The sequence below is a fragment of the Trachinotus anak genome, unplaced genomic scaffold (genome assembly GCF_046630095.1).
Source record: "Trachinotus anak isolate AG129_WGS33_773 ecotype Australia unplaced genomic scaffold, CSIRO_AGI_Tana_v1 ptg000008l, whole genome shotgun sequence".
NCBI lineage: Eukaryota > Metazoa > Chordata > Actinopteri > Carangiformes > Carangidae > Trachinotus > Trachinotus anak.
Window position 1 is genome coordinate 27,710,339 of NW_027273859.1, and position 27,869 is coordinate 27,738,207.

The 27,869-nt window shown below is 42.0% G+C and overlaps 2 protein-coding genes across 3 annotated transcripts in view; one reads left to right on the forward strand and one right to left on the reverse strand.

Annotated features, from left to right (window-relative positions):
* The window catches only part of prkg2 (protein kinase cGMP-dependent 2), a 27,268-nt gene extending 8,291 nt beyond the window's left edge, over positions 1-18,977 (forward strand). For both annotated transcript variants that reach the window (XM_071483946.1, XM_071483947.1), the window contains exons 4-19: positions 54-167; positions 1,342-1,447; positions 2,721-2,784; positions 7,953-8,030; positions 9,709-9,803; positions 10,051-10,119; positions 10,395-10,493; positions 10,904-11,054; positions 11,519-11,655; positions 12,496-12,585; positions 12,853-12,994; positions 13,785-13,948; positions 14,132-14,254; positions 14,653-14,715; positions 15,380-15,446; positions 15,804-18,977. In XM_071483946.1, the coding sequence (XP_071340047.1) occupies positions 54-167; positions 1,342-1,447; positions 2,721-2,784; positions 7,953-8,030; positions 9,709-9,803; positions 10,051-10,119; positions 10,395-10,493; positions 10,904-11,054; positions 11,519-11,655; positions 12,496-12,585; positions 12,853-12,994; positions 13,785-13,948; positions 14,132-14,254; positions 14,653-14,715; positions 15,380-15,446; positions 15,804-15,899 (1,658 nt within the window). In that variant the 3' untranslated portion in view covers positions 15,900-18,977. The remainder of the gene's footprint in view (positions 1-53; positions 168-1,341; positions 1,448-2,720; positions 2,785-7,952; positions 8,031-9,708; positions 9,804-10,050; positions 10,120-10,394; positions 10,494-10,903; positions 11,055-11,518; positions 11,656-12,495; positions 12,586-12,852; positions 12,995-13,784; positions 13,949-14,131; positions 14,255-14,652; positions 14,716-15,379; positions 15,447-15,803) is intronic.
* Positions 18,978-18,989: 12 nt separating this feature from the next.
* On the reverse strand, positions 18,990-27,815 carry bmp3 (bone morphogenetic protein 3). The gene is made up of 3 exons (XM_071483952.1): positions 26,644-27,815; positions 24,337-25,262; positions 18,990-22,117 (listed from the first exon to the last, which is right to left on the reverse strand). The coding sequence occupies exons 1-3, from the start codon at positions 26,918-26,920 to the stop codon at positions 21,926-21,928; spliced, it is 1,395 nt and encodes a 464-aa protein (XP_071340053.1). The 5' UTR covers positions 26,921-27,815; the 3' UTR covers positions 18,990-21,925.
* Between the last annotated feature and the right edge of the window lie 54 nt (positions 27,816-27,869).

A 27,869-nucleotide genomic window follows, 5' to 3' on the forward strand; every position in this document is an offset into this window, starting at 1 on the left:
TTTGTCTGTGGGTTTAAAAGAAAATATTGATTGTCCTTGTTTCATATTTACAGATGGGAAGCTGGATGTGTTTCAACACAACAAACTACTCACATCGATAACGGTGTGGACCACTTTTGGGGAATTGGCCATTCTGTACAACTGCACCCGGACGGCATCAGTGCGAGGTACAGGACCTCAAGCGCCACATAACACGAGTCCAGTGCTGCAAAGTTTTTTTTACCTTTCCCGTCGCCCTCACCCCCCGACCCCCTCAGAGATGCGCCGGTGTCCCAGTTCACACGTTTGCCATGACTTTGCACGTGATCAGTGGTGTGTGTTCAGGGTTGAGGGTTGGGCTAAAATGGGAGGCAAACTGCAGCCTGGGTTTACATCAGCAACATGAGTCAGCTTTTAGGAAAACACCAGGAAAATTTGTGAGACAAAAAAAGGCAATTATGTCAATATAGCACAAAAGAGGTCTTTGGCAAATACCCTCCTCTGGAGAAGATGGCACCCTAGTGCTTTCTGTAAAAGTTGCTTACTGGGTATACATGCAGAAAACTCAAAGATCAAAATGCATTTGCTAAACTTCATGTCACTACAGCTGCCACCCACAGACTGTTGACTGAGGCTGATGGTAAAAGATGCTAAAGTCGCACATTTAGTTATGTTACTGAGCTCTGTAAACCAGTGCGGAGTGTTTCCTGTCCTGTCCAGTTCCCTTAAACATCATATTCTCTCTGTAATCTGACACGTCCTCGACCTTCATCGGAGCTGCAGTGACTTCTTGAAGCTGAGCATTGGCCTGATAATGAGAGCGGAGGAATCAGATAGGTCATTAGACTGAGGGAGACAGACTTCTGCATGGATGTGTTGACAAAGGCTTTGCATGATACTAACAGCTTTGCATTCTGATTGGTTTTCACCTCCTTGGCATTTGGAAAGCACGAACCATGTACTATGTGAGTCCAGGTTTGTATATTTAACCAGGTAGTTGACCGGTGGCCCCTGGGGGAGGGACAGCGAGTTGACCTCAATATTAAGGGTGAACTGGAAACCCTTTGACAGTTTGACAGTCTCTGGGTGGAGGGGATGAAGGGAAACTCTTTCTTTGCTACTGGTTCATGTCAAACTTTCACAGCTACCTCTTCCTTGCACCAACAGAGGCCTCTCTCAGAGTTTATGTAGATTAGATGTGACTCATCAGTAAGACACCATTCCTTCATGGTTATCAAGCTTTTCTAGACTATTAAAAACAGCATCAGGGCTTATCAGGGGCACAGGTCAACTCCTTTCTTGTTGAAAGGTCAGAACCTGGACTTGTCCCAGTTTCTGATGAACGTGTTGTTGTTTTTCCAGCGGTGAACAGAGTGCGGACGTGGGCTTTGGATCGGGAGGTGTTCCAGAACATCATGAGGAGGACAGCTGAGACGCGGCACGAACAGTACCGCAACTTTCTCCGAAGGTTAGCCCCCAAGCTGTAGCCAATGAGCTAGCACACTGTACTGTTATGGTTCTTTTAGGTGATAATGTACAACAAATTTTCCTGATATAAGAAAGTAATAGAAAATAGTTACACTGCTGCTTTTTTACTTAGTTTGTTTTTCTCTGATTTAATGTATTATACATGATTTTTATGGACATGCCAGCCAGGAAGCAGCATTTTTTTAGAGCACATGGTAGAGATACGATCACTCAACATTTAATCAACATATCTGAAAATAACCACCAGCTGGCACCAAAATACTAGTAAAATGGGGCAGTAATCAGCAGTTTATCTGTACAAGTCTATTTGACTGAGATGCACACCGTCAGGAGAGGCAAATGTTTGGAGCCCAAGGGGAGGAGGGGCCCCTATGGACCCTCATAGTGGTACATTTTGCAATGACAATTATAAACCCCCTTACACCTCCCATAAAAACCACTATACAGTGCACTGCTGTTGCCCCAAAACCCCCTTACATGGGGCCCCTAATTATGTGTGCTGTAGCTTACGTCTATGGGTTGCACGCATGTGAGGTGTTTAGGGAACATCTGTAAATTGTACCGTTTACTGATAGTATGCATATGAGGCATTTAAGTGACATGTAGAGTCCACCAATAAGTACACTTGTGAGACGTTTAGGGAACTTCTGTAAATTGTAGCATCTGCCAATAGTATGCATGTGAGATGTTTATATAAAATCTGTAAATTGTAGCTTCTTTCAATATTCCACATGTGAGATGGGGGGGCTGTTTTGCCTAGGGCCCCCCGGAGTCTAGGAATGCCACTGATTTCACTGTTAATACATAGTTAAACTGATGATTATTCACTCTCCTTTTAGCTGTAGTTTTATCTGGTTCGTACAATCTGCACAAGCAACTGAGATAAATATATAATAAATATTAAATATGAATCAATAATCAGTATTAAATATATTAATATCTAGCTGCTACATAGATGTTTCTCTTTCGCACTAGCCAACGATTTACTGGGCTTGATTCACAGACCCGCACAGGCCTCCACTTATGAATAAAATCATTGTTAATATGTGTACCATCATAAAACAGATCCAAATTGTGATTATATTATTTTAACTTCATGAACAATTAGGTTGATTGCAGTGTTTAAAGCCGCTGCACTCCCTGACTTCTTTGACACAGGCAACTTAATCTGCTAAAAATGTCCCTGGCATCATGTGTATATTTGCAGATACAGAAATTAATGTTCATCATGTGTGTTTTGTCTTTCCTGTCAGCGTTTCACTGTTGGCTAATCTACCAGAGGACAAGCTAAGCAAAATAGTGGACTGCCTGGAGGTGGTAAGTTATTCTGTCAAACTATGTGTAATTCTACTGGTGGGACAATTTGACTTTTCATTGTGTTGCCTCAGTATTGCACAACCCGCTGGCAGCTCATGGGAGCCCCAGCGTTGCAGATAGCTGCTGTCAAAATATCATTACCATTTGGCCATATACCATTACTGCGTGTCAGCATATTCTTTCTACCTCCAGTCGGCAAGACCTCACAAATTAACTTGTTGATGAACAGAGCCGATGTTATTCCTGTCATCGCCGGGCGCTGTATATTGTTACCATAATTATTTGACCAAGGCCCCAGAAGGTGTTTATTCAAATGGGGGACGAGTGATTTCTAAAAGATGTGCGAGTGACAGGCTTTTGGTCTGAGAACACACAAGTGTGTTAAAGTGAATGTGTGTAAAAGTGTGTGTGTGTTGGGACATGCAGGATAATGGCTTACTTCACTTCTCCACTGTGAGCGTTGGATTTCAACTGCGAAAGAGAAAAAGGAGCAGAGGGTGAAAAACAGCTTTTCTCAGCGTCTTTTCACAATGAAAACTTCAAGGACGTTCCCTGCAATCGTTGCTCGTCCTGCTGCTTCACTCTCCTTATTCAGTCCTTTCTGATGGAGCTAGTTCTGTTGTGTCTCGGGGGGAGGGGGGCAGGGGAAGCATTGTAACTTAATAGTGGTGCAGATGTTCTTCAAGAACCCACCAGATAATATTGAAGCTGAAGGGTCTGAGCACCAGGTTTTCAGTCTGATCTGCAAATTGGAATATAAACTGGAAAGGTTCAATAGCAAAAAAAAGTGAAATTATAAAATAGAGATAAAAATTTAAAGGTCCCATCCAGTCTAAAGGTAGATGTCCATGTCTCTGATTATGAAGCAGGTCTAGGTTCTATATTAATACTGTGAACCAGTATCAAGTGCTGTGCTGTTGTTATCCATCTATTGTAATTCCATTTCATAGCCAAATACAGCAGGTTGTGGCTGAGAGTAGAGGAAATGGTGTGACACAATTAATATAGCAAGCTTTGCTAACTAGTACCATAAATACTGGTTATTGGCCCAGAGTGGATTTTCAAACTTTGAAGCAGATGTGACTCGAAGGCCATTTCTTTTAGTTAATATGTTTGTTCACTGCTGGTTGTTTGTGACTGAGACAAAATCCTCAGTCCTTGTTCCAAGTGAAGATGCCTGTTAGACTGACTGCAGCTAAACTGCTGAAGCATCAGATTAAGTCTGGAATGTGTGGATTTTGTCTCCTATAAACGTACATTGGAAACACATCAGGGAAGGATCTATTGATGACCTGTATAAGAAGGAGGAACAATAACAGCAACGCTCACATGGCTACGTGACAGATTCAAAAAACTGTGGACCTACCCTTGAACTTTTTCTATCTGATACAACACGTTTAAAATAACATAATGATCAAAATAAAGAGGCAAGATCAGTTCACACCATCATCCCTATGATGGCTCATATGATTGTTTTCAGATCCGTCACCTCTATGGTTAAGGTTTGATTTAGTTCCTCAATTCATCCATTAGCTATATCGCTGATCCTTTGAGGGTTGCGGGGCAGCTGGAGCCAGTCAGATCACCAGTCTATCACAGGGCTGTAACATAGAGATGGACCACTATTCACTGTCACATCCACACCTGCTGGCAAGTTAGAGTTGTCAATGAACCTATGTGTCTTTGTATGGTGGGGGGAAGTTGGAGTACCAGGAGGAAACCCACACAGACAGGCCCTGGCCAAACCTGGGTTCAAATCCAGAATTGCTGTGCTAACCTCTGCACCACCATGGTGCAACTTCACCCTGCTTAAGTTTAGGAAACTAAAATTACTCGGTTAAGGTTGAGAAAGGTCCAACTTCAACAGTTAGTAGATGATTGTTGAGTGTGTTGAAGTCAAAAACTTTGTGTGCCCAAATATTAGACTTTTTCGTGTCCATAAACAACATCACGCTTCTTCTGCACTTGCTACATATCAAGAAGAGTCATCATTTGCACACCTGTAAGACGAGGCTTCTCTGGAAAATGTAAACACGCTTCATGTTAAAGCAAAGTTTGACATTTTGGCAGTTATACAGCTGTAGCCAGCAGCCGGCTAACTTAGCTTAGCTTAAGTACTAGAAGCAGGTAGAAAGAGCTAGCCTGGCTCTGTCTAACAACATACACTTTCAGGTTACACAAGTTATGTGCGGGACTATTATTTGCTCAGAAGATTTGACGTTAACTAGTACAGATATTTTTATGGTGACACAAATGTGCAGAAATGCAGACTATTATTTGACACGACATGGACCACAAATGCAAAATGGACCATGTAATGTATATGTTGTTTATATGTGTAAAATACTTTATATTGTAAATGAAAATTTGAAAAAAAAAAAACCTCTCTTACTCTTTACTCTTAAAACCAGTTGTTTACATAGTTTCTTTGCTCTTTGTCCATAAATATCACTTCTCTGCAAATTGAGGAAGTCTGAGACTAAAAACTGCTACTGACACATTTTTCTAATGTTTTGTGCATGTTCATGTCAGAACTGATTTTTCAACAGCTCCCTGAAGGCAGCATGATATTTGCAAGGAGCTGCACAGGACAATCAGTCCACCTGGGGGCTGTTGAAGACTGGGTGATCTTAAAAATAGGTTGTTTTACTGTGTCTGCCCCTAGAAGCAGAGAGAGACGCGCAGTTTGAAGATGTGCTGTGACTGGTCGATTGACAGTCACCAAAAATAGGATGACTCTGTCTAACACTGACGTGGACAAACCAAACCAGGGCAAGCTGATGGTAAAGATAAGACAGATGGGGATGTAGTGATCGCTGGGGGTCAGGGTACTTGAAATATTTTCAGAAGAGACACACTCTTAAGCTTTTTAGAGAAAATGTCCTCGTTCTCTCCTGAAAAGATAAATGTTTGACTCAAGTTCCGGACTCAGGCTCAGCAGCCTGGTAAAACAAACCTCAGACACAATTCAAATGCTGTCGCTCCCCTGCACAGTCACTGTATCATCCAGACAGTCTTTATAAACAGAACCTTGGCATGTTGTCTCCGCTGTCACGGACGGGTGTTAAACTCGGCTCTCCTGAAGCGTAAACGGGACGTAAACAAGCTCGGACGCTCAAGGAAAATGCCACTTGTGTCAAGAGTTTTGACAGTAAACACCAGGGAATGTTTACGCGTGGTTGCTCTGATTTGTTTGTTCACTTTTCACCACAGTCCTCTATAGTCAAATGGATTACAGCCATGAGCGGTTGTCTCAGCTGCAGGAATTTGGCATCCGTCCCAGACAACGCTTCATCCTGGTCACCTTCATTCTTTTGCACTTCCCCTTCTTCACCTAAAAGCTTTAAAATGGAAGGTGATCTGGCAGCTCGCTGACTCAGCAGCTCGGCTTCAGTGCTGTGGTTGAGAGAGCGCCTGACGGCGTGAAGCGGAGGAATCTGCCTCTGAACCAGGGCTCAGCAGACTGAGAACATACTGTACCTCAGTGTTTAATTCAGCAGTATCTCAAAGCGTTGCTCAGGTTTATGAAGCTCGTAAAACTGAACTAAACACTGACAAAAAACTTTCTTAGTCAAGTGTGAGCTCTACCTCTGCACCAACTGGAGTGTGTCAGTGTGCAAATGACTGGTCTTACCAAGGCTGAGTTTACACCATGGCCATAGAAACTACTTATTTCTGATGCCTGGTTGGTGTCTGTTATAATCAAATCACTATTCTAAATCAATGTGAAAGGTATATTTACTCTGCAGGTAACCTTTGCAATAATACTGAGGCCTCAGGCCATGTTACCAATTGGATGGACCATGATTTGGACACAAGTTTTCTACTTGCCTGCTGCAAGTGGCTGTGGTATAAGCATGGTAATGCACTGTTGATATGAATGAGAGGGGATCTGATATATAAAATTCATTGTCTCAGGACCTATCAGGACATCACATATCTGGATATGTAATTTTATACCAGGCTGACTGAGAAGTATTGATTTGTATTGGCTGGAATTAAAGGAGCTATTTCTGAGTTTTACTGTTGCTGGAATTAACTTCTGTTTACCTACCAGTCTAGAAGAAACGTTGCAAATTCAGCATTAACTTTTCTCTATTTCTATCAGCTCTTTTCTTATCCTAAAGTTAGCATGCTAACTAGCTAGCCAAGGCCTGGTCAGACCGTCTCATCATTTTCAGATACAGAGTCACTGTAGTGTCCTGTAGTGTCGCGTTGCACAGAGGGCGAATTATAACCTTTTGTCTTGAAAACGCAACAATGGCTGAAGCTTTTGGCAAAACTTGTAAGTAAACAATTGTTAATGCTAACACTGGCTACGTAGCAAAAGCAAAACTTACAAATAGGCTAGCTATTTATACGCATTAGCATCATTAGCATTACCAGTGTTAGGAGAAATTAAAGGACCTGCGTGTACTATTATTCAATTCGCTTGTGTTGAGAATGTCCAGTAATGATAGAAGGTGTTGTTGTATGATCCAGAGATTATAAATCCCAAAGGCAAATTTATGATATGTGATAAACAAAATCGACTTGACTTGACCAGGACTGAATTGATTAGTAGATTAACTGACGTACTTTTACTTATTGATTTAATGGTTTAGCTGAATTAAAAGATTCTTTGCTTTTTTCTTTCATGAGTATAATTTGAATACTTTTGGAAATTGAAGCCATCTCTGTGAAAATCTGGTGTGTGTTTTTATTTTTGATCTTTATAGATTAAGGGATAAAAATGACTGAGTGATAAAGAAATTCAAAATTTCAGCCTGTTTTAACACAGACTTGAGTCAATATTAACACAGAGCACAGTGTCAAAAACGAACTAATATTGACAAACTAATTTATCCAATGACCATGAAAATAAAAGGCCCTAATGTCAGTCATTGAAAATGTTCTACTTAACATGAACTATTGACGTATAATTCTTGTTTCATTAACCCCATGAGCCTCAAAACCCGTCCTGACCATCTGGTTGAAAAGCTCTAAATGAGGGAACATCATCGATGGCTGAACTCCAGCTCTCATCCCGCAGGGGACCGGCTACCAGGAACCAGACCGGCTGGGTCGATGGTTGAATCAATGTAACGCCTCAGCTCTGACTGTTGTCTCCCACCACACACCAACGCCCTCTCCCCCCTCCCTCCCCTCTGTCTCCCTCTGCTCATTAGGAATACTACGACAAGGGAGAGTACGTCATCCGGGAGGGAGAGGAGGGCAGCACCTTCTACATCATCGCACAGGGGAAGGTAATGTGTCTTCCAACAGGTAACACAAACGAGCAGCACAAACACACAAGCACCATAATTCAGTTTATGACCCTCAAACTGCTGCATTTACTCTTTACTAATTCCAACTTTAAACCTAAACCAAACACTAGACTCTGACTAACCCGACTAATCTGCCTCTCACACTGACCACAATGGATAATTTACTAATCTGGGTCATGACCTTCATTATCTGCTTAATGCATATATTACTTCCTTTGGATAGCGAGTTATTAATTTAAAAAAAATGATGACGGAACAATTCAATGAATAAAAACTGCTGAGGAAACAGGCAGAGTCAACATATCTGTTAAATGTGTTTGTCAGGAGCTGCACTGCGGAGATTGCTGAGGCATTCTCAGTCTCTGCAACAATAACACTCATTTGGGCCGGAGACACAAGCCATAATCCTGTCTTTACAACAACAAAATAAATCCTCTGGTTCCTCACTTACACAGTGCTGCATGATATCTGTATCGCACTGATCAGGATGCTGCCTCAGTGTCTGCAGTAAAGGCTTCTTCTCATCAGTCAGCACAGGTGTTGAATATCTGCAGGAATACCACTAGTCTCCCAAAGTCTTGCAGGACTCTGCAGGACTCTGCCGGACTCTGGAACCGTTCACGGTCATTCTTTCTCTGTCCCCTTCAATTTGGCTTCCACATGAGTGTGAACAAAACTCCACACTGCAATGAAAACAGCAGGTATGTCTGGTGTCAGGTAAATCTGCAATGCAACTCAGCTCATTGATTCATCAGCTTAATTGCTTTGGATAATCTGGAGTAACTGATCATTTTCATACATCTGAGGCCATGTCTGAAAGCATGCTCGGAGATTATCATAACCACTGGCTAAAATGGCCAAAAGAGAAGTTAAAATACAGAAAACTAATGTTTAAATGGAATACTCCATCAAAACAACATGTTGTCTGTGTGTCTGGGAGGTGTGGGTCTCTCAGACTTACACACTCCCCCCATCTGTCTGATAAGTGAGCAACCTGACACCGGGGAGCGAGGGGAGACGGAGAGAGGCCAGAGCTGTCCACTGGGGACTTTGAAAATGCCATTATGAGCCGATTTGAGACAGCAGCTCCCCAGCGCTAAGCTAACCAAACCAGAGAAAGACACATGTTGTTTGAGAGGAAAGGGGCTAATACAGGAAATGGCTCTGCCCCCCCTCTAGTACCTCCTGACCAGGGAGGGGATAAACTCTTGAGAGCGCCTGCCACCAGGAAAAACAAGGGAAGTGAAGGTCATGGAGGTCAAACAGGACACTTAGTTAAATCACACGCTGGCCGTTATAGCTCTGATGTCATTGTGGCATTTCTCCGGCAGCACGATGCCACGAGTGGGACGTCTGACCTCGGCCGGGGTGGGCCGCAGGTTTTTAAAGCTTCACAAATTACACACAGCAAGGCTGCTGCAGTGTTGTCGCTGAATCTGGGCAGCAGTCTGAGAAGCCACTTAATCACTCATAACCCATCACGTTCCAATAACTATAACTGAATATGCTGATTATTTTAATTTTAACTTTTTTATAATGCATGTAAAAATACTTGGAGTCAGTTGAAAGCACATGTAAAAGCTCCAGCTGTGGAGAGGAGGCAGCAGCGTGAAGCAGTGGCGAGCGCTTTAAAACTCCAGCTGACTGTGCTGTGCAGGTGAAGGTGACCCAGACCACCGAGGCCCACGAGGTGCCGCAGATCATCAACACGCTGCAGAAGGGAGACTACTTCGGAGAGAAAGCACTCATAAGGTAAAAACAAACAGACTGTCATTTTACTCTGCTCCTGCCTCCGGAGAGAACGCAGTGACCTTTGACCTTTGACCTTTGACCACCAAATTCTAATCAGTTCATCCTTGAGTCAAAATGAGTGTTTGTGCCAAAACAAGAGCTGACGGACAACCTGAAAACATGACGCCTCTGGCCCTGGCTGTCGCCGGTGCAGAGGCATAAAAATGTGAGTGTGTGTTCCTGTGTGTGATGTGCATCTCTCTTCCAGCGATGACGTCAGGTCAGCGAACATCGTCGCTGAGGAGAACGGGGTGGAGTGCCTCGTCATCGACAGGGAGTGAGTATCCTGACCTTTCAAGTGTAGTTTGCAGGTTGGAAAACCGAGTCTGTCTTTATGCAAAGTTTTGTTCTTATTATTCTGAAGCAAATACTGAGAGATGACAGGTCCAGTGTGTTGTCCAATTACCCTGCATCCTAATGAGAGTAACACCAGCTACACAGTATGATGTGATCCTCCTTTATCTCAGCGGGATGATCAAAGTCGGGGTTGTGAAGCCCATCAGCCAGCATTCCAGTGGTTCTGTTGTTAATGTGCCGTCTTTGTTTTTCCAGGACATTTGATCAGACAGTGGGCACCTTCAATGAGCTGCAGAAGTACCTCCAAGGCTACGTGGCAACACTCGATCGTGATGACAAGAAGAGACATGCCAGGTAGGCGCAGCGACTGATCCTCGGGCCAGAAGAATGAACAGAGACCTGTGTCTTTTAGTCAAATGGGTCACGAAACAAAACTTGAAGAGCAGATCTAGAGAAGAAGCTATGAGGTGGTGCTTGCAGAATAAAGTGGACGAAATCCTCGTCAGGCATATTTGATTTTTTAAATGATCCATCTCAGTATCAACAAACAGCCCTTTGAGCATTTCTGTGTGAGGGTTTTAGGAAGGGGGAAAATAAGTGTTTGGGTGGGAGGGACAAAGGGACACAATTGCTGTTTTTTTTTCATTTCACAATAAAAGAGTTAAAAGAAAGAATAGAAACACAACAAAACACACCTGGCTTTGTCATATTTGGAATTCCGTCCTTCTCATTGGCTGGATTAAACGTCTCTGTCTCAAATCCAGGAGGTCGGTGTCACGCCACCAGAGTCAGCCGCTGTCACCTGATGTCATCCAGCTGAAGGAAATGGTGTCGGTGTTCCCTCCGTCCAGGCCCTTCGACCACCTGGAGGTCATCGCTACACTCGGCGTAGGCGGCTTTGGACGAGTAGAACTGGTAAGACCTGAAACTATCTAATTATATTATTCATCCGTTAAAGGCAGACCCCCCCCACCCTGAGCCCGGTTCTGTTGGAGGTTTCTTCCTGTTAAAAGGGAGTTTTTCCTCCCCCCTGTCGCCAAGCGCTTGCTCGTTGTGGGAACTGTTGTGTTTTTCTCTGTAACAAAGTAAGGTCTTGACCTTACCCTGTAAAGTGCCTTGAGATAATGTATATTATGATTTGGCGCTATACAAATAAAATTGAATTGAATTGAATCTCTGACTGAATGTTTGTGGTCAAGTTGCATTGTGGGTAGCTAGGATTTGACAAGAGACAAGAATAATGTGAGGAATGAAAAGGATGATTTTTCTGGTTCTACTGCATTTATTTTGAATCTTTTTAAAATTGTCTGTCATCTATCTCAGTGGAGTGTTTAATGTTGTTATCTTGAACAATCCCACCTTGTTATTTCCCTCTGCAGGTCAAGGTGAAGGGCAAGGACATCACCTTCGCACTAAAGGTCATCAAGAAGAAGCACGTCGTGGACAACAGGCAGGAAGAGCACATCCACTCGGAGAGGAGGATCCTCGCTGAGGCTCGATCACCTTTCGTTGTCAAGTCTGTCTTCCTGCTCAGCCTCCAAACATTTTCCCATTTTTTATCCTACACGATGACACTCTGCTCCATTAGTCTGAGAAAAACAGAGCAGTGCTTATTCGTTTTTGATGAGATCACAGTGGAGGGCTCGAGCAGATTACATCTTCTCGATGGGGTAGAATGGCAGGGGATATTGAGACGTCTGTTGTGAAAATCTAGTTAGTTGTTCTGAAATATTGCAGCAGTAGCTTTTCTTTGCCTTTGGTGAGATTAGTGATGATCCAATTTCACTGAATGCAGTGGAACAGACTGAGATATTAAAGCCATTCTTCAACATAGGAAACCCCCTGACCCCCTCTTCATACACTGCATGTTTATTTGACCTTTATTCATGTGTTTTAACTATTATCTTTTCATATCCCTGATCTGTTTTCAAGACTGATGTAAGGTGAGCTAAGATTAGATGTAGGGTGTAGGGTGACAGCGTGGTGGAGCAGTTCACATCCCCTCAGTGAGCATGATATTACTTCTGCACATGCTCCTTGGTTGCTATTAACAATTTACTCACGCCACAAAGATCAATGAGTAACACATTAGATAAAAGCTACAATTTTATATTCCACTGCAGTATATTGTAATAATTATCTAGGCAAGTGTTTATTAACTCTGACTGCTTTGTAGTAGTCACAGTGATAATTAAACAGAAATGGATAAGAGAAAGAAATCCTTGTCCTGAAGCCTGAAAATGAAGAAAAACAAAAAAACAATGAAAATAACAGAGCAGCATTGATATGTCGCATTTACATGTGGGTCAAACCTTTTACTTTGATGCTTAACTTGTATGTGTTTCTCTTACTCCAGACTGTATCGCACCTTTAAGGATAACAAGTATGTGTACATGCTGCTGGAGGCCTGTCTGGGTGGAGAGATTTGGAGTCTGCTCAGAGACAGGTAGGAGAAACATTTTGAGAAATAACATCATTTCACCAGCAGCAGTATTTTGTCGCTGGCTTGTTGTGTAAAATGATGGTATTAATGTTAGGTTACCATCTAATGAGGGAACTCAGACTTGCCCAGTCTTGTATCAAGGACTGTCTGTGGGTTCAGGTGCCTTTGTGTAATGAGACCACTTCTCCTGCCTCTCCGCCTCCTGAACAGCAGAGCATTGGACGGTTACTTGTCAGTAAAAAGTTTTAATTTGGTTTGTCTTGGCTGCAGGGGGAGTTTTGATGAGCCCACTGCCAAATTCTGCGTTGGTTGCGTCACAGAGGCTTTTGACTACCTCCATCGCAAAGGCGTCCTCTACAGAGACCTGAAGCCTGAGAATCTCATGCTGGACACTGAGGGATACATCAAACTGGTGAGCGTGTTGCCAGTGACTGAACATGAAATAACTGACACCACAGTGTCAAGGATGTTTTTCACTAACTGTGCGTAGATTCTGATTTTAAAGAGTTTGATGCCCTGCGATGACTATGACTGGCTTTTTTAACCTTGGACTGACTGTTGTATTTATTGTAGGCTTGGGTGATATCCAATATTTTATATGTTGACACAGTCCGGCCCAATGTCACGATATCATGACAGTGTCACCCACAATTTTTTTTTTTGTCTGGGGGGTTGGGCTCTTCAAAGAAGTTTGCAATCACTTTTATCCAAAGTGACTTGCATGTGTGAACATGTGAAGTTCCAAAAACTCTACTGTTCCTCTACCGACCACTTGATGTTGGCTCCAGAAGTGAGTCAATCCCCACAGACTCACATTTAAAAAAACTTTACAGCAGAAATAAACATGTGTACAGCCTGGATCAAAAAAACTGTTTTGGTCTCTAGAGCTAATTTCCTCCTTCATGACAACTGTACGGGGTGAATTTTTATATTATTCATCCGTTAAAATTTTATTATGGCTTAAAATTGCATAACTGAGGGTGTGGCCTCTTTGAGTGACAGGTTGGTGGGAAAATTGCCACAAACCAGAATGCACCGAAGTCTCAGCTCTACACATGCCCCGCCTGTTTGCCCATTTTTGGATTAGCCAAGAGTTTGACAAAGTCAGGCCCTGCAAAGATGGCAACAGTGGAGCAGCCCACTCTGAAATTCTAACCCACCCCTCAGAAAGGGAGTTTTTATACTTAACTCCACTTCCTCAGGTTGACTTTGGATTTGCCAAGAAGATCAGATGTGGCCAAAAGACTTGGACCTTCTGTGGGACCCCAGAGTACGTGGCCCCAGAGATCATCCTCAACAAAGGCCATAACTTCAGTGTGGACTTCTGGTCTCTGGGCATCCTGGTGTTTGAGCTCCTTACTGGCAGGTTAGTGCATCTGTGTGTCCAGTCCACAGCAAGGCTTTGTGTGGGTGAAAGGCCTATTATCATCCTTCTTCCACTTATCACCTCTTTGCTGAACAGTAGTTATTGTTCACCAACAGAAACAGAGTTTACTGTCGAAAGCCTCATCAAAACAAAAAATATGTGTTTTTTTTCTCCATCTCCCAGTCCTCCGTTCTCAGGGAGTGACCAGATGATGACGTACACTTTGATCTTGAAAGGCATTGAGAAGATGGACTTCCCCAAGAAGATTACCAAGAGACCTGAGGACCTCATACGCAAGCTATGCAGGTACAGAGCATCATGCAAAAGTGAAGCAAGAAAATCCCAGTAGCTAGTGAATCCTGCAATCCACCACTTTTACCACTCTTACTCAGCCACCAAATTTCTCAGAACAGAGCCTGTTGATTGCTGATGACCCAACAAAAGACACATTTTCTGCAAAAACCTGACAGTCTCGCTACATGAGATGGGGCTTAGCGATGTGATCCTTTGAGTGTTTAGTTCAATTGAAAGACAGATATGCAACAAAATCAGGATGAGGCCATGACTTCAAATGTCTAAGCACTTGGAATTTACTTGAGCAACAAAATGGAAAAGTATCTGGACAAGCCAAGCAACATTACAGAAAAACAAACCTCAAGTGTCTTTGGGTCTAAGCAGTAATTTGGTCATTTGCCACTTTACAGGCGAAATCCCTCAGAGCGACTGGGAAACCTGAAAAATGGAATAACTGACATCAAGAAGCACAGGTAAAGCAGGAACTGACTCATTCTGTTGCTGATCTCAATGGGGGAAGATTAGCTGTGCAAATTAGCACTAACTGAACATTATGAATGTGGGCCATTGGTTTATGACCTCAGCAATTAGATAATCACTGACTAATACACTGCACAAGAGCAGCAGCCTGCAAAACATATTCAAAAGACTTATTACATTATTGGACTTAATAATAAGACCACAGTCTCGTCAGGATTATTCTCCTTCATGGAGAACAATATAAAGATAAGATAACCTTTATTAGTCCCACAGTGGGGAAATTCACAGTGTTACAGTAGCAAAGGCTAAGAGAGAGAAATAGGAAGGTAGGTACAGTAGTGTTATAAGTTGCAGCTTGCAGGGATTAAAGAGTATGTTGTTTCAAATGTTTTTTGACCTCAGGCCATTGAACTGATAATGGGTCTTACCTCTTATGCTGGGCCTCCTCTCAGCCAAGCATACTCCCAGAAAACAGGGTCGAAGTTCAAGGAAAATGTTGACAAAGGTTCCTTGTCACAGAACATCTAAAGGGCTAGTAGGTCAGGGAAACCACTGCTGCCAAGCTTTGATATGAGGCTTTTGTCTCTTATGTGTTTGTCAAACTCATGATTGTTCAGACAGACATGTTTTTATTTGCCCTCTCTAATGTGTCTGAAGGTGGTTTAATGGTTTCAACTGGGAGGGACTGAAGGCGAGGACTCTACTGTCTCCACTGAAAAGAGAAGTAAGTAAAGATATGTATCCAAACCTGAGAAGCAGGAGCCCTAATATAAATCAACTCTAATGACAGTAAGCACTAAGCAGTAAGCATTTAAACTGTTAAAATACCGTGATTAAATCATTACACTGAGCTTTTAAGTTTTGGATTGTTGTTTCTTTGAGCAAGCAGCTATATCCCTTGGTAATTCCTCATGGTTCCTCCGAAGATATCAGCTTGAGCATTTGTTAATTTGAATTAAGGGGCTCTAACAGTGGTTTTCCTCTACTCCTGGATTCCAAAGCTGAGTTAGTAATTCAGGAGGTATCTTAAGAAATAAATCTCTCCCCCCTTCATTCTTCCTCATCTTCTCTTCCACAACAGCTCATGGGGCCGACAGATCACAGCTACTTTGACAGCTACCCTCCAGAAGAGGACAGTCCTCCTGATGAGCTGTCTGGTTGGGACATGGACTTCTAAGACCTTCTGCTCCTTTTTTTCACAATTTCCCTTCAATTTCACATCCTCACACCCAACAAAGGGCAAAGGGCAAAGTGTTTTTTTTTTTTTAGATGACCTTACATCACCTCTGACATCTCCTCCGAGAAATGTTGCACTTGCATGGTGCAGTGGATAAACACTCACCTGAATCAGTGTTGGTGGATGGGAAGCCGGTGAGGGATCAAGTCCTTGTTGCTGCTGTATTTATGACCCTGAATGATTGGGGCACCTGAGCAGAATGAAGTATAACAAGCCAGGATTCATTAAAAAAAACTTGCTTTTTCCATCCCGCAACTCGAATTCCCAAAGATAACTTTTCAATGGCTGTGTTTGGACTACATATGCTTCAGTCTACAGATCCAGTTATTTGGGCATTGACACAGTGAAACACTGATTTTTACAGTGACACGGCTTTATTCTGTGAGACCTCTGCATATAAACCTCCCGAACGACTGACACAGAAGGAATCCTTACTGGGAGTAACTAACTGCAGTGGTGCTGAAGACAACCCCCATGGTCCCATGCTACTTCACAATGTCACCAAACACTGTCTTTTGTTATTGTTTTGATTGAGAAACTATTCTTTGTCTCCTACTGTCAACAACAGATGAAGAATATTCAAAAATGATTTGTTGTAGTTACAGGTCTCCGCTTTAGCTTTGCTAAGAATAGCCTGCAAGAAACTGTAACTGTGGATCCAAGATAACTCAGCTGACTTTCTTGTGCTTCATCTCATATTGCTTAGGGGAGAGTAAATCAGTGTCTTATGTCACAGTATTATGTTTTTACATTCCTCAATCAATCTACACCCATATAATAATTTTTGACAGAAACCTGTGAATGTGTTTGTTTCTCTGGGCCCTCCCGACTGCTGCAGATGTGGTTTGTAGGGAGATTTGTGATGCAGCTGCATTTATTCCTTACAGCTGAGGAGCTGGGGGAAGTTGTGATTAGATGTTAAAATGTGTGGGGGGAGAACAAACACACTCAGGAGAAGAAATTTTACCTAGCTGCTTAGATGGCATCTCATCATCTAAACACATTACAATTTGTGCTAAGTAGCATCAAGAGTTCCTTGTGCCAACAGTGTTGCCCTCACAGTTCCTCCACTGCTCACACGAGACACACAAAAACATCTTTTCCACTTATTGAGTGTGAGCGTCCCACAGCAGGGTGTTTGACCTGAAGAAATATTTACCTTTTTGAAGCTGAGTCAACTCTGCGGTTCCCGGCTTCTTAAACAGAAGAGGCGCTGATGATGTGAAGAGGAACTGCGAAGAGGCCAAACTGAGTAGAAAACCTTCAGGGTTTACTATGGGGGGGTTTTCATGAGCTTAGGGCTAAAAAAAGATGTATATGTATTTTCCATTTTTAAACACTTGAGGTTTACAGGAAATCCACTGTGTACCATGTGTGTATATACTGTATACTGTAAAGCACAATCATCAAAAATACACAATTTATACAATCCAAGCTACTTGTTCTTTTATGTAAACCTTAAACTGGGTGAGTGAATTTTGTAAATATCACATATATATGTACGTATACACTGACTGGTGAATGTGTGTGTACAGTATGTACAGTGTGTCTGTGTATGGAAACACCTGAAGCACTTCCTGACTTGATTGAGCTGTGGCCTTAAAGATAATGACTGATTCCAGGATACAGCTGTGTTTGTTAACATTTAAGAGTTCATGTTTCATTTTTATTCTTAGGTCTACAACCAGGCCATCCACAACCCTGCTACTGAGCATACTGGCTCAAAGGGCATCTCAATAAATTCCATTGCACTTATGTTATTGCTATGACGAATCAAAATAGAGTGCCGCAGGAACAAGTCCTAGCATTTTAGCACTAGCGATTCCCTCTTTCTGAAGACTATGGATTTTTTGAATGGGTTTTTGATTAGACGGCTGAAATAAGGTCTGTGGTTAAACTCATGACATTTTCACGACAGAAAATATGTCAGTAAATACCCTAGTCGTGACTTCTTTAAACTTTAACATCTCTCAAAAAAGGCCAGTTGCTAACAAGTGTCTAAATGAGACGACAGAGGCTGTCGGGGACGTTAGACTATGTCACGCTGAACATGGAAACTGATCTCCTCACCAGTCCACCTTTACAGCCTCGTTGTGTTTAAACTCACGCTCTTACAAACTGTTACTGACTTTGTCAGAGGAAAGGCTTTTGTAGAAGAGCTCAGAGCTAAATCAAACTACAAGTTGGAAGTTTAGTGGTAGGTACGTTGAAGTCATGTGATGCGGTGTATTTCCTTCATAGTCTAACATTAGCTTTGTACTCGTGGGGACTGTATTAGCCTTGAACATCATTAGTGAAGGTTATCCTGCTGAACAAAATATGCAAGTATCATAAACTTTTGTTTGTCACAGTTTATTTCCTGCAGTCATCCATATCCAATGTAAAAATCCCAGTGGGAATAGTCGAGGGAACCAGGGTGACGCTAACATCCTACAAAGATTCATCATCCCTGTGTCACTTGTTGCTTAAGTTGTGTGGGATGATGACTTAACTGTACCTCAAAATAAAGTTTTACAAAAGCAGAAATGTAACCAAACTGTTTAAAGCCTCATAATGTATTTAAACCTTGTGTGTATTGTCCTGAACACTGTTTGCTCTGGAAGATATCAAATGTATCTAAGTACATATTTAGGCATTGGGCATTAATCTCAAAAACAGGCTATTTATTAATTTAATCATTTTAAAAGAAAGAATGATGCAGTAGTTTCTATAATTTTATGTAAAGATTTTGGTCTGTTACAACACATACTAAATTTGTCTAGTGCAACCTGCAAAATACATTCTGTACATTTATATAAAATGTAAATATTGACTTTTTCAAGCAGTAAGTGAAAGTTATACTCCATCTGCATCTAAGTTTTGCTACTGAATTTCAGAAATATTGATCTTGTACTAAATGGAGAATAGTATCAGGGGAGAGACAAAGAAAATAAATTTTGAGCATTTTGCTTTGTGTGTGTGTTATTTTTCTGCCATTTACCTTCTGAAGCCTCAGGTCAGAAATCACAAAAACAAAACCCTGGATAGATCTGAGTCTTGCATACTTTTATTCATGTCTTTGAATGCTTTGTAAGGAGGGTCAGAGCTCAGAGGGGGGAGACCTTTAAACAGTTCACCACACCTTCACATCAGTAGTGACAAATGTCCATCACAGATATAAAGACCATCAACATGTCGGGGCTTCAGTCTCCCTGTCCCAGACCCCACCTCCACAAGATATGCAACATACAGAAAATAAATAGATGCATGTTAAAGGTCATTTCCATATACAAATATATTTTATGAAGCTTATTGTACAAGCATTTATTTTTTTAACCTACAGCAAAACATTTACAAGATAGGATTGAACAGTGAAGTAGAATAACGTCTTATAAACTGCTGATATACTGTCCTGTATATGTTTGTCTGTGATACCTGCACTCCAACAGCTGTTAGTGAAGCGAAGACCTGGGTAGAGTCTCAAATGCAGCAAATGTAGACAAAAAACAACTGGTCAGCAGGCGTCATGGCTGCAGTGTTGCACTGGCACAACCAGAGGAGGCCACTTCACTCTACAGCATGCATTGCTAAAATCTGTATTGGCACAAGATGAGGAGGCACAAACTGGAAAAAGTGTCAGTACAAAATATATAAAGTTAAACAATCTGCCCATAGCTATTGACACAAAATAAATGTCTCTGAAATATCAAAATAGTGAATTATTTGAAATACATTGTAGAAGAACTTCCACTGACGATCATCCTTATCAAAAGAATATGCGCTATGTTCACTCACTGTAGACTATTTTGTACCATAGAAAAGGATTCTCAGCTGCTTGCTTTGGCTTCAGCTTCATTGCAAACTGAGCTGAGAACGACTGGGGCCCTCTGACAAGGCCCTGAATCAAATCAAACTTTTGAAAAGCAGAAATCCACCCATTCAAAAGGCACTTCTATCTCAAAGAGACAACAGAATGTCATCAACATACAGGGAGCTATATACAAAAACAATGTACAAGTTTCTAGAAAAAAGGATTGCTGCTTTATTTCAGTCTATTTGCTCTGGATAAATATTTGGTTTTATGAACTCTGACAATAATGCACAACCCGAGGCGACGTCACAACACGTTGAATGCTCTTCCAGATGTGCCTGTTGTTCAAAGTTGACCTGACGCAAAGTACATGTGATCAAATAACACACCCCCCAATGATTTATGAAAGATCCACTCTATACAGCAACGTTAAAGGTTTAATGCGACCCAGGAAAACAGATCAGCTCTCCCTGATCATTCAATATATTATATGTATTGCTCATCATAATTGTTTTTTACGTTTTTGTAATAAGTTTTTGAACATTTGAGAAAATCTGGTGAAAACCGAGTTTTACAATCTTTGAGGAACTTGACTGCGCAAAGCATAGGTCATTTTTGTTTTCCCTGTGTTTTCATCTTTACTTTCTAGCATCAGAAGCATTGTTCTTAGGCAGTGGTTCTCAACCTGTGGGTGGGGGCCCACAACGGTATTGTAGGTATACACAGGTTGGGAACCACTGCTCTAAGATTTACACAAAATCAACTGTTAAAATATCTAAGCATTTTTATTTTTTAATGAAAATAATTAAAAACAAAAATGATGAGCTTTCATGATATGTAAGGCAAAACTGATTCCAGACCAGTGATGTATATGACTTGATACAGAATCTTTTTTTTCTTTTGACAAAAACACTTTTCTAGAAGCATTCTAGGGGTTTATAACAGGTGTTCTTCATAAATGTCATCACACACTGTAAATATGACACATAATTTTCAACATCATGTGATGACAACGTGTTCTGAGCTTTAACAAGGCCAAAAACAAAGCCGTTCAGCCTGATATCAGGCTCACTGAAACCTCGATGCCTGCTTGGTCCCATGATGTGTTTGATTTCTTTCTGAACTCATCAGGTCCAACAAGGGTTTCAAATTCCCACAGAAGCATCGAGTGGCTTTTAGAGTCCGGTGGTTTTACACTTGTATCAAACACATGCTGACAGCCCTTGTTCAATGTAGTAGTTTCTCCTTTTGATATGTTTTCTCCCTTTATCTTTCAAAAAAATCAAATCTCATAAAGCTTGAACATTTCCTTAGTGAAGCGATGGTCTCCTAAAGAAGCTCCCTATGCCAACTGTTAATGAAGACCACAAAGTAGCTTACTCTTCCGGATATAATAAACTCTTAAAATGTGGGTTCTGTACAACATGTGAGCAGTGATCTAAACACAGATATGTAAGGCTATATCTACTGTCTACATCACAGTTCTGGCTTTGGAATCTAATATATCTCTCTATAGCAGCCAAGCCAATACTTATACAATAACTTCTCATATAGTGAATAACAGTGATAGTACAGACATAAATACATACACATAGTAACAAAAACCATGCAAGTGCGAGCAGAGGTGACTTTGTGGTAATGACCAAAGACAACTTCAAGCTATGAAGAAGAGAAAGATGAGAATGACCCCCCGCCCCCCAACACTTCTCAGAACAAACTGAGATCATTTTTCCTGAAAAGTGATTTTTTTTTCCTTCAGCTTTTGTCTCTTACGCCTCAATCTGTATTTTATTATCTTGATAATGAGTTTGTGACTGCATTCACCCTGCTGTCGCCCACCTGAGCAGCGATGATAAGGACATGAGGATAAACGGTGGTGGTGAAATCTGAGTGGAGATTAGACGTTTCCATTCCAGTTATCTTCCACGAGGATAACTCACACGATCCATTCCTTCCCACGAACGGACCAGTCTCCTCTTCACCTGGAACAACAGGCAGTGCTCTCCTCCAGTGCAAAAGGGAAGTTGTGTTCAATGGATGTTTGTGAGTGAATGAGTGTATAGACTGAAGAAACAGGAGGAGAGAGCGTTGTATTTGCTGCATGAGTTGATTTTTTTTTCTTTCTTTTCTGCGTGACATTAGTTTTATGTGAAAAAGCCTTGAAGGAAAAAGAAAACTATCTACAGGCGCAGGAATCTACAGTCATGTTGGGGTAGACTTTGAGCACCACATTCTTGTCCTCATCAAAGAAGAGGATGCTGAGGGAAGACATCTTCTCTGGGACGCAGCACGGCTCAGGGATGCCTGGGACAACACCCACCGCCCGTACTATGCTCTGGATGGTGGCATGGTTAGAGGGCTTCAGAGCCTAAAGCAAAGGAACAAAAAGGATTATTCAACTATATCAAGGACTTTACTTTAAAATGTATCCAAAAAATAATAAGCAACAATAATTTTGTGAAAGCAAAAGATTTCCTTTGAAACTATTCAGTAATTCACTAATTGTGATTGTTTTCCATATTTTTACATAACTTTGTTTTTAGACACTCTTGAAGAGAAGGATTATAACAACTCGAGTCTTATTTTGATAGTGGCCATCATTCCTCTCATGACCACTCATGTTAACTGCCAAGATCACAGAAAGCGGCGTTATTTGGAAGAAGAATGAAAGTGAATGGTATAATTATTAGTCAAAATGTTCATTGTTGACATCTGTCACAGTTTATAGGCCGAGGTCCTGGTTCTGTTTTGAACTATTGCACTTGCCATAGTTGTGCATGCATAGATTTATCTTTAAAAATGAGGGGCAATTACAGGCAGTTCAGGTGCTCTCACAAGCTCAGAATAAAGTGGTTTACTCAATCTGGATAAACTGTTGGCTTGTTTCCAAACTGTCTGACCATTTTGTGCATTGTTGTAGTGATGTTGTTATCTGGGCAATTATCTTTGCAAGTACAATGCTATTATAACCAGTGAAAGTCAGACCCAAGTTGCAATATACTGGAATTTGCAATGAAGATTCCTGAACAGCATCTTACAACAATATCAATCTTTTGGATCATACAGTAAACAGCTGTCACACAGCGTACCTATCATTTAATGCACAGTCCACAGTGCATCCAACATGCATCTGCAGGTCAATCAATATCTGAGGGTGGGGGGTAGCTAGCAGTTCCCACACATGTGGATCACCTGATCAGTTACTTCATGTCTCAGCAGGAACAGTAAGTGACAGGGCTCTTCCCACAAGTCACAATAACCTCGGCAAAGCGCCTTTTAATAGCAGCAATTTCTAAAGCTTTGACCTGACAAAGGAGAAGTAACATCTCAAGATCACAGGCCTGACTGACTGAGCAGCAAACCTTCAGGAGAGGGAGGAGGGGTTGCCTTAGGCCTTTGGGCCCTACTTCTGGGACTAATTACAACCAACTACAAAGCATGGTGACTCCGAGGTAATGAATTAAGTGGATGGAACTCATGCATTCCGGCCATGTTTAAAATACCTGTGATGTTATCTTGTCACCAGGGGGCCACAAGCTACAAGAGGAAGCTAATGTTTAACATCAAGTTTTTTTGTTTTGTTTTTTTGTTTCTCATTTCTTTTTAAGATCTGTCAAACATGTAAAACCACATGTTGTGTTTCCTGCATCTGAAGAGAAACTTTTAAGAATAGTGTGTTATTCAAGTTGCCTCCTTCAAGGTCAATGCTCATTTTCCTTGAGCGCGGTTGTAAAGTTTTATTGATTTTTTGATGCTGAGAAAGGTCATCCACCTGCTCCTCAGGAAGTTTTGATTACATCATCTGGAGTTTGACCACTTGAACTGTATGTTTATTACAGCAAGTCTTCACCTTGGACTAATAATTTATTTATTAAATTGTATAAATTTAGCTTTGATGCATATCTTCAAAGACTTATTGATCTTAATTCTTACAATATACCGTAGAAGATAAAAGCATGAAGAAGAACTTCTAGCAGCGACTGCTGTACCTAGTTTATCTTGAAGATTAAAGCAGATGGCATACATTTCTGTCAGTGGTATTATCATCTATAATATAAGACAGATAGGCCTCAGGCACTTCTGATGTAAATGTTTTCCAAATTAACATAATACAGACCAGGAACAGCAACAGTAAACGAGGGACTGATAGATGCACTGATAGCTCAGCATAGCCTGTTTTATTAACATAATGTTCACCACACTGCATGAAACAAATACAATCAGGCCTTTTGGTCAACAACTCCTGCCCTACAATTTCTAATCTTTTGGCAAAACCAGATTACAAGAAGTGTTGGACCAAGGCCTGAAGTGGTTCACAAGCCTTTGCTAGCATCAGCTTGTAGCCGATTGTTACAAGTTGCGTGGTCCTCTATGGGATCAACCATTGATTAATTTATGTGAATAAAATTTTGAGACATGAAAAAGTAAAAAAATTTTTAGAAATTCCAAGAAAAAAACCCAATACTATCTGCAGAAATAAACAACTTTGTGTAGAATTACTGCTTTTACTGATTTCCCATCATCTTGCAACCCCTATAAATTGTCTCTAAACCTGTTGTGTCATCCAGAATAACTGCAGAGTCTCACCTTTGGCATGGGGAATTGGCAGGACCCTGAGCAGTAGTAGGCGTCAAATGACTTAGGAGATATAATCCATTCGCTCCATCCAATGTCAGCAAAGTCCACTTTCAGGTACCTCCGTGCGCAGTTCCTGGGCTCGTTCCACTGCTTCTTCCGCGCCTTTTTAATCGTCTGCTCGTCGAACTGCAGCAGGGGCATCTTGTGCCGCTGATTCTTGCGCGTCTTTTTCCTCGGCCGTCGGGCCTGCTTGTTTTCAAAAGGTTCATAGGGACTTGTCTCATCCCACCCGGTCGTCTCGTAGGGGTACTCAGGCCCAGGAAGTTCATTATTTTGCAAGGGCAGCAGAATGTTCACGGAGCGCTTATGTCTGGGCTGTGGTTGTTCTTGTTCAGTGTTGTTTCGCTCACGCAGTCCCAGCTTATGGAAGTTGTGTGAAACGGAGCCCTCACCTCCCACCGAATGGTGTCTCTGGAGGGTGGCTACCACACTTTCAGGTTCTGAAATGGCAGAGTCATTGGCGTAGACCAAGATGTAGGGTGAGCGGTCTGACAGGAGCTTCTTCCATGGCTGGGGCCCCTGTGAAGCCACATCGATCCCAATGAGCAGCTCGTCGTGGTGCTTGGCCTGGTTGACCACACGAGTTATGTCCTTCCACTGCCAAGATATGAAGTCCCTGTAGAGGGTGGACACATTGATCTGAACATGTCCGAGAGTCCTCATCTTGTTATCCACAGAGGCAAAACTCCAGATGACCATGTGGATGTGGCTGTGCCTCCGGGGGCCGTGGCGGCCACAGCTTTTGGATCTGGAACAGCCCTGGGTGCTATTTTGAAGGTCTCCGATGTAATAATGAAGAGTGGCTGAGAGGACATCTTCTGACTTGGTGAGGGAGGTGAGGTTGAAAATCTGCAGCTGCTTCTTGTTTATAGTACCTGTGCATATAATGAGTATAATGAGAACACAGTTGTACAGGATTTCAAAAACTAACCGTTGTCTTCCCTGTATTGATTAAAAACTGTTCCTGCCATACAGATACAGATGGTTTCATTAACCCTGGTTATGAGATACAGTATGTCTCTCAGTATGTTTCTGCAGCACAATGGAAGTGGAGGGAATTTTGTTTTGTGACTCTTAAAGAAATGAAAATTGGGTTTCAAAACTTGAACAGCAACATCTTTTTTTTTTTTTTTCCAGAAACAGCATCTTCATTACGAAGGACTATCCACACTTTTAACAGCTGTAAAAGGGACTCTTTCTTCTGAGGATAAAGTTTCAGTGAAGATCTTTCACAGTGAATCATCCCAAGTAACCAGGACAATGTTTCTGGAAAGAGAATTTGTTTGAAATAATATTCCAGTGCTTTAAGCAACACCATTTAAATTCCTCTGATCTTCATTGTAATGGGGCGGAGGCAGAAACCTCATGATATCTCAGAACCTGGCCAAATTAAACCGAAGCCATCTGCCTGGCTAGATACCATTAGGGATAAGTGAACAAAAGATGTTAGTAATTTGGGTGAACTGAGCCTTTATATGGTGTGATATACAGCTACCAGGCGACAGGAGGCAGTATAATCTAACAAACTTTGACCCTAAGTGGAAACTGGTCGTCTTTAACAGCGCCGGTCTCCCAGTGATAATAACAGAGCGAAGCCTCCAAGTAATTTGGTGCTTATTAAGATTAAAGTTATTATAATAGTTCAAGGAGAAAAGACTTGTAAAAGCACCTTAAATGCAGAGGCTCACTGCTGTGAACTCTTTCTGCTGCAACACTGGCAGGCTGGGCAGCTGCCAGATGCTGGCTCCAGGGAAAATCTGTCTAGACTATCTGACAGTAAAATCTTAAGGCGTGAAAACAAATGTGGCAGCAAACAATTTTGCGTTAAATGCAGAGATCTGGTGCGGAATCTCTGCCTCTGGCACAGGGAAGAGGTAACAGGTTGATCACGTTTCCATGACAGGATCAACAGGTGGATTTCAAGTTTCGGCTCAGCTAACCAGCACCTGAATGGAACCAATTTTCACGAGTTTATGTCGCTTTTTTTTAGTTTTACACCTCAATCAGGTTTATTAACATTTCCCTGCTGAAATGAGTGGGTGGTTTTTAACTATGTCCAAATTGCGCACACGCTCCAGAAAAAGAACGAAGGTAGGTGCACTTATAATCCGCCTATAATTCCAACTGAGCAGGACAGAAGGAGACGTTACCAGATCCAGTTTACATTTCCAGTATTCTTACAATGAGACATGTATATATTCCCTGTATATGGTAGAAATCCGTGTTGTAAAGATGCGTAAAACTTTGGATACATACCCCAGTGCGCTTTGAAACTGCGGACAGTGTTTCCGTCCTTGAAGGGAAATCCTGCCCGGTTGTACTTCGCGTAAAGCATCTGCATGTGTTCCGTCATTGTATCCTGTAAAAGCAGATCCTGGTCTTCCTTTGCAGGGTGCTTTTTATCCACCGAATGCGTAAAATCCACCTTTCGTCTCTCGGGGATATTGTCTGTCTTCAGCATCGCGCAGTATCCAACGCACAGATAACTCCATCCGTAAAGCAGCACGACCACAAACCGAGAGTAGAGAGCCATACTTGAGCCAAAGCGAAGGTAGCACAGAAAAAAATACAGTTGTGGAAAACCTAGCACGTTTCCAGTAGTGGTTCCTATCTCCAAAAAGACATACCATCACCTGAGGAACAGTCCTCTGAGAGAAAATGATACCATCACCTCTGACACCAGTCACAGCAAGAGGAGGGTGGGCAGGAAAAAAATAAGAGCGTTATTCAAGTTGTCTCCCTGCTTTTGATAAGTTGCAGGTCTAAACGTGCTACAGTCAGTAAATGATAAAAGTCCCACAGAACTAAGCTGCAAGACACCGACGCGCTTGGTTTTGTATCCGAGCTCTGAGCTGATTTCAGGACCAGCAGTCAACCGTGCCCCCGTCTCAGCTTTCATTGAAGGTAAAGCATGTTGTGCTTGGTATTATAGGGCTTGTGGGACCAGCTGGGTATTCCTCTCTCTCTCTCTCTCTCTCTCTCTCTCTCTCACACACACACACACACACACACTCACACACAGGGGGAGAGAGAGAGAGAGACAGAGAGACACAGAGAGAGAGAGAGAGAGAGAGAGAGAGAGAGTTTCCTGTTCAGGATACTTTTACGCACACTCAGCCTGGGGACAAATTATCTCATGTTATCAGGAGCTGGAGGAGGCTGTTTTGTCAGTTGATTCGAGACGGATTTTTAAAAATATTTGTATTAAAGGACATTCCATTGATTTATTGAACTGATTTCCACACCTAAACTGCTGCCGCAGAGCAGCCCCCCCCCCCCCCCGCTTAATTTCTGCTCCGCAGAGCTGTGCGTCTGGGCCGCGCTGCTGAATGAGGAGGCTTATTGTCGGCATTAAAGGCTCTCTCCCCTATTTAGTTTTGTTCAATGGAGTTAAGCACACACATCCTGTACCATCACGGTCCGATCCGGATGCTGTACTGTCCCCACCCCCCCAACACCCAAAACAGCCCATCCAGTCGGCA